Source organism: Diplotaxodon limnothrissa, linkage group LG9, assembly GCF_057381915.1.
Source record: "Diplotaxodon limnothrissa isolate DT_005_m linkage group LG9, D_limnothrissa_male_GT1.1, whole genome shotgun sequence".
NCBI classification, from domain to species: domain Eukaryota; kingdom Metazoa; phylum Chordata; class Actinopteri; order Cichliformes; family Cichlidae; genus Diplotaxodon; species Diplotaxodon limnothrissa.
This window is the reverse complement of record NC_140604.1, coordinates 13,450,571-13,463,093: the sequence shown is the minus strand read 5'-3', so window position 1 is coordinate 13,463,093 and position 12,523 is coordinate 13,450,571. Positions and strand designations below refer to the sequence as shown.

Below are 12,523 nucleotides of genomic sequence, written 5' to 3'. Positions count from 1 at the left end.
AGACCTATTGTGGTTACAGAAGAAGCAGTAGGCTTCATCCTGTATAAAAGCAGAAGAGGTAAATGACGTTCTCCCTTCACTTTGCAGTTCATTTTGTTTATGTTATCTCTACTGATGATCATATCTTCTGGATTCAATTCCTCAGAGCAACAACGTAAAGACAGCGAAACGCATACCGAATTTCCCAGAGGAACCCACCCGAGGGATTAATAAAGTTTTATCTCATCTTTTATCTTATCTTACATGAGAAAATCTGTTTGAACTACTCTGTAAAAAATCAGTTGTTTGAAAACAGTGTTATGGTCATGAAGATACAATCAGATGTCTATAATGACTCTAATTAAACGGCTGTCTAGTCACAATGATTTAATAGTGTGTCAGACTGAAGCAGCGTTCAACAACATCCATGACATGAAAAAACAGAAAGCCTCTTTCTCTTTAGATTTGAAGGCACAGTCAATAAAACCAACACAAAGTATACGTAGCAAAAGCATTATTAATTTGGAAAATTAAGCAGCTTTGATCAAAGCATTGTGTCTTTAAGGCATAAAGACAAAATGAAAGATATAATTATTATGGGTTTTTCATTGTCCGAAATGTTCATAGTGAGGCATTGCAACCTTAAGTTTTTTCAAAACTTTTGTATCATTATTTTCGCAAAGACAGCAAACTGACCTAAAACATTCAACTGGGATATTGAGAAATGAAATAATTTACTATTTTACTCCAAACTTTAACTTTTATTTTTCTGTTATCTCTTCTGTTTTCTTTTGTCATTGTTATTGATTTAAAAACAAGTTACCAAATTCCACCAATTCCAAAATTTTAAATGTTTCAAACAAGAAAAAGAGGCGGATTTTCACATGTTCACGATTCTGAATAGTTTGAATTCCTAAATTTGTGTGTTTGTGATTTAAATGTGATTTAGCAGCAGTAGTAATACTGTACTATAGACAATCTGCCTACACTGCTGAGTTCTGTATTCATTTTAGACAGTTCATCTAAACAAAAGGCACTTAGCCTAAAACAGACATAGACACGTTTATCCTACCATAAAACAATAAGAGAAGGTATGCCCTCTCCCATGCTCCCAGAATGTGGGTGTGAATGCCAGAACACTCTGGAATGCATACAACGTCTCTGCAGACTACTAAGGATCAAACCTCTATCAATCTACAACTAATTATAAAACTCTAAGCATAGATAACTAGATATTTCTAAGCATAAATGATAATCAACAATACAAATCCAACAGTAATACTGTACTATAGAAAATCTGCCTACACTGCTGAGCTCTGTATTCATTTTAGACATGTGCTCATAATGTCTCATGAATATAAAACATTTTTCAGATCATACAGTAATGAAAGTGTCATTTTCGCTGGAGGGCTAGTGAACTCAAAAGCAGATGAAAAGAATAGTGAGGAACTTCCAGTGTTCATCGCAAAACTGCTGAGATGTGGGACAGAGGTCAGCACCTCAGTGCTGGGCTGCACCAGTGAGTAGGAGTGGGGTGAAGCATTCCTTCAGAGTGTGAGTTGTTTTTTGAACAATCTCTAGGGATTTGCTCCGACAGGCTCTTCCAATAAGAACACAGAGGGAGACATGAGGTGGAGAAAAAGACGATCAAGTACTTGTGGGAAAATCAAGCTACAAAACTGACTTGTCACATCACTGGATAAGCTAAGAGCAAAAACACATGAGTCTAGTATGTTATAAGAAAAAGTTAAAAGAAGACAAAGCTCTGAAAAAAAATCTTATATTTGTGTTTTGTCCAATTTTTGTAACAATTCACAGATTACCCATAAACACGTTGCATGGAGGGAATCGTAACATTACTGTACTGAAAAGAGGACTGCTGTGGAAAACAATAATGAATCTGTGTATGCCTGATTATGCCTGACAGTTTCAGACCATCACAGTGACGAAGTCTTAGCCAGTTCTCTCAAAGATAAACATCCCTGCTTGTGTGAAACCGAGCAGTGACTCTAGAGGAAACATTTTAATGGAGAATATCTTTCAGGTAAACTCTGAGAACAGATTATCCAAAAAAACAAACAAAACAAAAACTAAGAAAAATAAACCCACCTGACAAACTCTGGACTGCAATTTAGAAGAACGTCAAACACAACCATGTGTGTTAAAATGCTCTGGTGTCTCTGGTGGATACTTTTGTTATGCAGAAGTATATATTTTTTTATTTCTTTAATTGTTAAAACATATACTGAATTATTATCAAGGTTTAACTGAATAGCAGCTTATACAGACACAGTTTTTTAATTAAAGTACATTTTAGCTACTTTTTCTTTACGATAGAAAATCTTCCTAACTGCTTTAAATAAAAATAGAAAATAATTTTAACAGCACAAAAAGATAAAAACAATGTAAATGTAGCTAATACAGGTAATGTATCAGGTATGTTGGGAAGTTCCAACATGGCCTCAGGCAAGTATGAAATGCCTTTAAAAGAATGCACGAATCATTAAATCCTATTCTCCTTGGTGAAAGCACTGTGCCAAAACCTCAGTGCCTTATTTTTTTGTCGATTGTTGTGGTTCATCCAATTCAGTTCAGTTCAATTCAGTGTTATTTATATACCAACAGATCACAACAACAGTTGCCTCAAGTCACTTGGATGCTGACTATTTCAAGAGGAGGCGAGAAAAGCATCGACTAGCACAATTTGCTGTCACCACTGTGGGGAAAGGACTGAGTTCAAAATTCTGCTGTGTTATTGCAGCATATCGGACGAGTCACAAAAAGTCACAAGCATCAAAATTAAGAATTTCTGGTCCTCCATACAAGACACAACAACAATCACTAGCACAGAAATGAAAGCGTGTTACTTCAATATCTGTAGACGATCATGGTTAAAAACAACAAATGCAAAACAAACTTTGTACCAGTGGCTCAATATTCCATCCATCCATCCATCTTCATCCGCTTTATCCGAGGCCGGGTCGCGGGGGCAGCAGCCTAAGCAAAGAGGCCCAGACCTCCCTCTCCCCAGCCACCTCCTCCAGCTTATCCGGGGGAATACCAAGGCGTTCCCAGGCCAGCCGAGAGATATAATCTCTCCAGCGTGTCCTGGGTCTGCCCCGGGGCCTCCTCCCGGTGGGACATGCCTGGAACACCTCACCCAGGAGGCGCCCATGGGGCATCCTTGTCAGATGCCCGAACCACCTCAGCTGGCTCCTTTCGATGTGGAGCAGCAGCTGCTCTACTCTGAGCCCCTCCCGGATGGCCGAACTTCTCACCCTATCTCTAAGGGAGAGGCCAGCCACCCTTCGGAGGAAGCTCATTTCTGCCGCTTGTATCCGCGATCTCGTTCTTTCGGTCACTACCCACAGCTCGTGGCCATAGGTGAGGGTAGGGACGTAGACCGACCGGTAAATTGAGAGCTTCGCTTTTACACTCAGCTCCCTCTTCACCACGACGGACCGGTGCAGCGTCCGCATTACTGCAGCTGCAGCCCCAATCCGTCTGTCGATCTCCGGCTCCCTTCTCCCATCACTCGCGAACAAGACCCCGAGATACTTGAACTCCTCCACTTGGGGCAGGAACTCATCCCCGACCCGGAGTGGGCACTCCACCCTTTTCCGGCTGAGAACCATGGCCTCAGATTTGGAGGTGCTGATCCTCATTCCCGCTGCTTCACACTCGGCTGCGAACCGCTCAATATTCTCTGAGAAAGTAAATTGGATCTGTTTTTTCTTTACTTCGAGCAGTGGAGAGCTCATTTACCCTTTAACTAAGAACTAAAATCATCCGTAATGTGGCGATGACAGCATCACACTGTGGTAGTAAACATTTTTGTTTAATGGCTCGCATTTCTGTCTTTGTGAGACATAAAATTTAAAATGAATAACTTATTTGTTGGATGTTTCTTTTGCAGACCAAGTAGAAAAACGTTGGAATCATTAACAAATGCATTACACTGCTAACACTGTTTTGGCTTTTCTCGATGTAAATTCCATTTCATTCCTTCAGCTGCTTTGGGGCATTTTCTATTTTCAGGACATATTCCTGAGATTTTTCTGACTTCCATCTACTCATATCTATCTGTAATCTTCCTATTTAGGTTATGCTTGCTTGATGTCTTACATACCACTAACTGGGAAAATGTACATAACGTTGCTACAGTCTGTATTGGACTTTCTTTTTGAAGAACTTATAATAATCATTCAGTTTTTTTCAACTGTAGAAAGAGATTTGTCCTCTGTGTTGCATAGTTGGATTTGTTTTGCAGATTTTTCTGTTGTTCTGTGTGTGAACTGAACTGTTGCAGTTAAAAGAACTGAAAAGGGCAATGACTGTTAACAGCATTTCTTTTTTCAGCATTTGTTTTTTCTTCCTTGTATTTCAGGCATGTTCAAACTTGACTTAAAGGAATGAAAAACCTGCCTATCTGGATGTAACTGCCACCCCGTATGGTCATTTTTTCTGTTCACTGCTGCACCGTCACATGAAATCTTAGAGAAATATGATCAGGGTCTCCTGCACTATGTTTTTGGTGGTCGTGGAGTTTCTGTGGATACTGAGAGTTTCCCGAGCAGGTAAGTGAAGCAAATACCAGAGCAGCATGATGCCAAAATATTTACTTTGCTTTAACTTGCCCTTGATATCACAATATATTCAACTCTTAAGTGTTAATGAAGTGAAACTTTGCTATTTGACTGAGTTTATTAAATCACTACCAAGTATGTACAAGCGTATGCACATATTAATGCACATGACATAAAAGCAGCATTATCATAACAAATATACAGCTTTCTTACTTCTTACATCACTATATTTATATAAATCTGTAATTCCCTTGTAATTCAGCAGATTATATAAGACAATTCTTACATTTTAGTTTCCATGGAGCAAAGGTAATGTCAAAATATTTTGCTTATCTCAAGCAAAAGGCTGAATGGAAATAATAAAACTTTATACAAGCAGATCTGTAAAACAACAATTTGTAATTTTTAATGGACCAGTTGTAACCACAAGCCACTGTTTTCCAGTTACGGGTCCACAGGGACACATAATGAGACTGAAGTTGTTTAGTTGATCACATTAGCCTGTATGAGAGGTTTGATATTCACACTGTTATCTGTATGTTGAAAACAGTCGCCCAATGTTAGTCTCTGCTTCTCCTGCCGAGACACAAATGACACTAACAGGACAATAATTAAAAGTAAATATCTGCTGTAAATTAAATGTCATCTCCCACTAACACAGTCTTTAACTGATTCTCAGACTCTCAGGTCTCCTGTATTTTTATGGAGAGATGCATCTTGCCGTGCAGCTTCCATGGCAGTTCTGAACCTGTTGTCCACTGGTTTAAGACAGAAGGAAACCTTCGTGTCCATTCATACTACGGTGACCAAGACCAGCTTGTAATACAACACCAGCGCTTCAGAAGTAGGACTTCACTTTTCAAGGATCAGGTCTACAGAGGAAATGCCTCACTCCAGCTGACAGAGGTGAACGTTCAGGATGAGGGGAGATACCAGTGCTACACCAGCACCATCAGTGGAAACACAGAAATGTTCATCATCCTGAATGTGGACGGTAAAGAAATAAATATATAAAATGAAAATCAAGTGGCACCTTCTATGGAGTCAAAGCATCATGAATATACATTTATTTTAACTAGCGCTGTCAGCGTTAATGTTGTTAAAATAACATTTACACCATAACCGCATTAACGGGGCAAATCTCCGTTAGTGAGTAAGCGCGGATCGCCCTGTGCATGGGACTGCACGCAAACAGAGATTTGCCCCGTTGATGCGGTTATGGTGTAAATGTCATTTTAATGAGATTAACGCTGACAGCACAAGTTTTAACACTTATCAGAATCAGAATCAGAATCAGAATCAGAATGGGTTTATTGCCAGATGTTGAGGTTTACAACATTAGGAAATTGCTGCGGTGCTTCAGTGCAGACAATAAGAATTAAAGTGCTATGTAGAAAGAAAGAAAGATATGTGCATGAGATATACATGAGATATATACATGAGAATAAGAATTATGAGTGCTACGTAGAAAGATATATACATGAGTGCAGGTGGTGATCAGTGTCAAACATGAAATGATGCAGTGACACAGCGTAGGGTCATGTGTTAGTGGCGGGGACAATCATGTGGTTATTGTTCATGTGTCCAACAGCAGAGGGGAAGAAACTGTTCTTGTGGCGAGAGGTTCTGGTGCGAATGGACCGGAGCCTCCTGCCTGAGGGGAGCAGGTCAAACAGACTGTGTCCAGGGTGAGAAGGGTCAGCTGAGATCCGGGCTGCACGCCGCAGTGTCCTGGAGGTGTACAGGTCCTGCAGAGATGGGAGTCTGCAGCCAATCACCTTCTCAGCAGAGCGCACAACACGCTGCAGTCTCTGTTTGTCCCTGATAGTGGCTCCAGCGTACCACACGGTGATGGAGGAGGTGAGGATGGACTCGATGATTGCAGTGTAGAATTGCATCATCGTCCGTGTTGGCAGGTTGAATTTCTTCAGCTGCCTCAGGAAGTACATCCTCTGCTGGGCTTTCTTGATGACGGAGGTGATGGTGGGCTCCCACTTCAGGTCCTGGGTGATGGTGGTACCCAGGAAGCGGAATGAGTCCACAGAGGTGATGGGGGTGTCAGTCAGGATGATGGGGGGGAGTGGGGCTGTGTGCTTCCTGAAGTCCACAATAATCTCCACTGTCTTCTGGGCATTCAGCACCAGGTTGTTGTGGCTGCACCAGGACACCAGACGTTCAACCTCCCTCCTGTAGGCAGACTCGTCCCCGTCCGAGATGAGCCCAATGACGGTGGTGTCATCTGCGAACTTGATTAGCTTGACAGACTGGTGGGTGGAGGTGCAGCAGTTGGTGTACAGGGAGAAGAGCAGAGGAGAAAGAACACAGCCCTGAGGGGAGCCGGTGCTGATGGTCCGGGAGTCCGAGACATTCTTTCCCAGCCTCACGTGCTGCTTCCTGTCCGTCAGGAAGTCAGTGATCCACCGGCAGATGGGATCAGGCACATTCATCTGGGAAAGCTTGCCTCGGAGATGGTCTGGAAGGATGGTGTTGAAGGCAGAGCTGAAGTCCACAAACAGGATCCTGGCGTAGGTTCCTGGGGAGTCCAGATGCTGCAGGATGAAGTGTAGGGCCATGTTGATGGCGTCGTCTACAGACCTGTTGGCTCTATATGCAAACTGCAGGGGGTCCAGGAGGGGGGCCGTGAGGGTCTTGAGATGGGAGAGAACTAGGCGCTCAAATGACTTCATGACCACAGATGTCAGAGCCACGGGTCTGTAGTCATTTAGTCCAGTGATCCTAGGTTTCTTGGGGACAGGGATTATGGTAGAGGACTTGAAGCAGGCAGGCACATGACATGCCTGCAGTGAGGAGTTGAAGATGCCAGAAAACACTGGGGCCAGCTCGTTTGCACAGTGTCTGAGGGTGGCAGGAGACACACCGTCTGGGCCGGGAGCTTTCCGAGCATTCAGACTCTTAAACTGCTTCCTCACATCTGCTTCATGAATATGAAGAGTTGTGGTGGGAGGAGGTGGTGTGAAATCCTCTTTTGTGTGGGGTGAGGGGGCGGGTGTTGCAGGTGAACAGTTTGAAGGTGGTGATGGCTCTATGGAGGGGGGAGAGGTGGGGGAATGAGTGTCCAAAGTGCCTCTATTGTTGGGGTCGTTGGAGGTGTGAAGGCTGCCTGATGGCTCGTCAAAACGACAGTAGAAGTTGTTAAGGGTGTTGGCTAAGAGCAAGTCATCAGTGGAGTGGGGGGTTTTAGGCTTGTAGTTTGTAATATTCCTAAAACCTTTCCACACAGAGGCCGAGTCATTCTCTGAGATCTGCTGCTGCATCTTCTCAGAGTGCTGATGTTTGGCAATGTCCACTTCTTTAGTGAACCTGTACTTGGCCTCTCTGTAGCAGTCCCTGTCTCCGCTTCTGAACGCCTTACTCTTTTCCAGCCACAGCTTTTTGAGTTTAGGAGTAAACCAGGGTTTGTCATTGTTATAACTCACCCTGGTGCGTGATGGCACAATGCTGTCCTCACAGAAGTGGATATAGGAGGTGACAGTGTCCGTAAACTCGTCCAAGCTGTTAGAAGCAGCCTTCATTGTGTCCCAGTCTGTAGACTCCAAACACGTGCGAAGCTCCTCCACAGCCTCGTTGCTCCACAGTTTTTTAGTCCTCACGACAGGTTTGGAGAGCTTCAGCCTCTGTCTGTACGCGGGGATTAGGTGGATCATGACGTGGTCAGAAAGTCCGAGTGAAGCGCGGGGCACCGCGCGATAGGCCCCGCTGATCGTACTGTAACAGTGGTCTAATGTTCTCTCCTCTCTGGTCGGGCATTTAATATGCTGCTTATATTTTGGAAGCTCATGGCTCAGATTGGCTTTGTTAAAGTCCCCAAGAGCAATGATGAGAGAGTCCGGGAATGTCCGCTCCGTGTGGAGAATCTGCTCCGCGAGTGCGCACTGAGCTGCCTGCGCATCTGCGTCTGGCGGGATGTAAACAGCGGCCAGGATGAATGAAGCAAACTCCCGCGGAGAATAGAACGGTTTGCAGTCAATAAAAAGATATTCCAGAGAGGGAGAGCAGTGCTGAGCAATCACTGTTACATCTGTGCACCAGCCACTATTGATGTAGAAGCAGACACCTCCACCTTTGGTTTTACCGGAGAGAGCGGCCTGCCGGTCCGCGCGCAGCAGATGAAAGCCCTCCAGCTTGAGCGCGCAGTCCGGGATGTCCTCACTGAGCCACGACTCCGTAAAACATAAGACACAGGAGGAGGCAAAGTCTTTGTTCATGCTTCTCATCAGGGCCAGTTCGTCTATCTTATTCCAGAGTGATCGTACATTAGAAAGGAAGATCCCAGGAAGGGCCGTTCTCAGTCCGCGTTTCCTCAAACGCACGAGTACGCCGGCTCGCTTACCTCTCTTTCGACGTCTCACTTTCCTGATCAGAGTCAGCAGTAAATCTGCCGCAGATGCGACAAATATTGGAAATAAATCCACAGGCGTTGTAGTCCTGCAGTTAAGGAGCTCTTCTCTGGTGTAAGAATATCCAGAGGAGTGCCCAGAAGAAATGCACAAAAACAAGACAAAAGTAACGCACTGAAGCACCAGGGCATCCATACGCGGCGCCATCTTGGTCAAGATTATTTGCACATATGAAGTAAATAACAAGTAAATACCAACAACACAACACTCACAAGCTAACGGATGCAAATTTGGGTGTGCGGGCAGGTGGCACGGACCTGTTTTGTTTTGTTTTTTGTTTTTGTTTTGTTTTTGTTTGTTTGTTTTAGGGGGGGGGGGGGTTACAATAATGGCAGCTAATCGGGATACTACATGGTTGTGAAAAGATGGTCACACATCTTCTCCAATAAATACAGTACTGGTGGAGCCTGGAAGATGAGGTCAGGGTTCCAACCTTATGTGTTGGTCTAAATCCTCTGTTGATTGAGAATACTGTATTTTAAAATACTTAAAATATATATCCAGTTATTACCCCTGGTTCTATCAGCACCAGAGCAGAATGACCAGCTCTGATGGAGTTAGGTTAGACTCACTTTGTTATTTCATTTTTTTAAGGGAAAAGACTAATGCTGCCACATTTACACCCCTACACAACAAATTCAAGCATAAACAACCTAAAACCACATCACAAACCCGTTTGCACAATAACCATAAACGTACAGTAGACTCATATCAAGTAGTTCATGTCTTAAAGACCATCTCATGAACTGATGATATTTTTTACTTATACAAGGGGTTGCCAGCTTTCAAAAACCGACTCGTATGTTCTCCAAAATAAGTGTCCTCCTCAGTCATGCTGCTACATTTGGTGTACATGCTCTAATTTACTATTAACTAAATAATTATAATGGACTTGGTTGTTACCATAATAATGTGGGTTTTTTACATTGTCATCACCAAATCATTTGACTTCATCTTGACTTATAGTTGTAAAAGTGTGTCAGCACAATTCAGCTGAGAGGCAAAGGGACCATTTTGGGGTTAGAAGCCCCAGAGCCTGTGTGTAACACCAGGGCTGAGACGTAGTATTTTAATATCACACTTCAAATTATGAAAAGAATACGATACATGCTATGTCATTAATTAATAACTATATTTTGAAATGCTGCGTCAAAAAACTATGACAAATTCTATATTTTATTGTGGTCTGAGATTCACAAATTACACATTTTTTGTTGAATTAAATCATGTTAACTTGAAATAAACAGAAAAGACTAGTTGAGACAACAAACTCTCTTTCTGACCTTTTTAGTAAAGTTTTTTCTTTTTCAGCTCCAGTCCACTTCAAATACATAAAAAATATATGACACATGCTACATCATTAATCATTATCTGTATTTTGAAATGCTGTGTCAAACCCTAAGACAAATGCTATATTTTACTGTGGTATGAGATTCAAGAATTACATGATTTTTGTTAAATTAAATCATGTTAACATGAAATAAACAGAAAAGACAAAAAAATCTCTTTCTGACTTTTTTAGTAATTATTTTTCTTTTGTTTTTTTTTTTTCTTCTTTTTTTCAGCTCCAGTCCGTAAAGTCGATCTCCAACAAGTAGGACAAAGGATCACCTGCAGCTCAGAGGGGATCTACCCTAAACCTGAGATCACCTGGTCCACCAGCCCTTCATCCAGCATCACCAACAACAAAACAACAGTCCATCAGACTGAGCAGCAGCTTTACAACATCACCAGTTCTCCGATACTTCCAAACAGTGACATGGATCTATATTACATCTGTGCAGTCAGCACTGGCAGAAACAGGAAGAGCGCAACCTTCAGGCAACAAGGTGAGTTTAACATCTCATTTGGAAAATAAGAGTTCCACCTTTTAAAATCTTCATTTAGGTTTGAAAAGTTGTTGAAGTCATTTTGTTCTTTTCTTAAACGTTAGACCTTACTTTTTTGTATTTCATGTAATCAAAGGAAATATTAGTCTATCCTTCAGAGTTTGGTGTCTGAGGATAAGTCTCTACAGATATTAAAGAAATTAAGTCACGTTGTAATGAGTCATCAGCTTATACACACTAGAAAGGTGAAACCAAACATTTTAAATCAGAATCAAATAAAAAATGGGTTTTTTTGTGTTTGCATCTGTTTTTTCAGGATTAGTGACTGAGAGCCAGTCTGAAACAATAATCCACTGTTCCCCCTCACACACCCCTGTAACAAACCTCATCTGGAGATTCGACCACAGTCAGATCATCCTGACAAAGACTAACAGTCAGTACACAGTCTCAGAGGAGTGGAAGCAGCATGTAAAGGACGTGTCAGAGTCAGGCAGCCTCACACTGCAGGACTTATCCTCAGATCAGGAGGGAACATACACGTGTGAACTCGCTGATGCTGTGGAGGCTAAAATAACTAATATCCTTGTGAAGATCAATGAAGGTAAATTAACATCATTATTTTCCTTTTTATGGGTGTAAGCATAGCAAAAAAAACACACTGCAATTTTTGAATATCAGATATCAGTGGGGAAAATGTTTTGCTCGATACCGTTACTGATATAACTGAGTAATCTGTCAGGAACACTGTCAATATTTTGTTTTGTTTTTTTAATAAAAAAGTTTTTCCCCGCGTGTGATGATGATGGTGGAGTGGACTGAGCTGATCAAACTGACTCTTTTCTTCCCTCCTTTTTAAAGATTAATATCACAGACATTTTTATATTCCCTGGTCCACATTTATTTACAATTTATTTACCTGTTGCCATGGTGAACTGTGCTAATAAAGCTCCATTGATGATGTTTTGCTGCCAGACTCAGAGTTGTTCATCTCACAGCTAATAAACTCAAAATGCATTTTTAAATTCTTCCAAGGAAAAAAATCAGTTATCTGACCTCTTTTTCATTTCAGGGAATTCATCTAATGTTGGAGCAATCGTAGGAGTGGTCATTGCAGTCATTGTAGTTTTAGGCTTATTAGTAACTCTCCTGGTACTGCGGAATAATCAGGTAAAAAGACATTTTACACACAGTATTTAATTCCATCTTAATATTGTGTTTGTTGTTTGAAGTGATGATTTTTCATGGTTTGTAAAACATTCCTCAGGTTACAAAGAATGTGAGAAAACTTTCAAGAGTGAAACCAGAACATGATTAAATCTTATGTCTTAAAACACAGAGCAGCTCTCTGTGAACAGTGTGGAATCTAAAGGTCTAAACTGTTCTCTGCGTTCAGTCTAGTTTCTAGTTTTGTTTTTTTATATGATTTAATAAATAATTAATAGATTATTACTAATTCATTTGAATTCAGGATTGAAATTATTTCACCACTATGCATAACTGATATGTTATGGTGGAAGCTGGTGCAGCTGGAATCACTGCAGTTTATTTAAATCTGTAGAAGTTGTGCTTCATGATGAATACACAGTATGTGATTGTTTTTATTGTCATTTAACAGAAATGCTTCTTTTCATGACTCACTGAAGCCAGTTTTCCTGTGAGAAAAGAAATGCCACGTGACACCAAACAATATTTACAAGGGAGTCTTAGGGTC

At 41.6% G+C, this 12,523-nt stretch overlaps 1 protein-coding gene across 1 annotated transcript; it reads left to right on the top strand.

The window, feature by feature from the left end:
* Nucleotides 1-4,483: 4,483 nt before the first annotated feature.
* Nucleotides 4,484-12,163, top strand: LOC146625293 (V-set domain-containing T-cell activation inhibitor 1-like). Its single transcript, XM_085362151.1, has 6 exons — nucleotides 4,484-4,556; nucleotides 5,245-5,559; nucleotides 10,549-10,812; nucleotides 11,129-11,413; nucleotides 11,882-11,979; nucleotides 12,149-12,163. The coding sequence occupies exons 1-6, from the start codon at nucleotides 4,484-4,486 to the stop codon at nucleotides 12,161-12,163; spliced, it is 1,050 nt and encodes a 349-aa protein (XP_085218277.1).
* The last annotated feature ends 360 nt before the right edge of the window (nucleotides 12,164-12,523 follow it).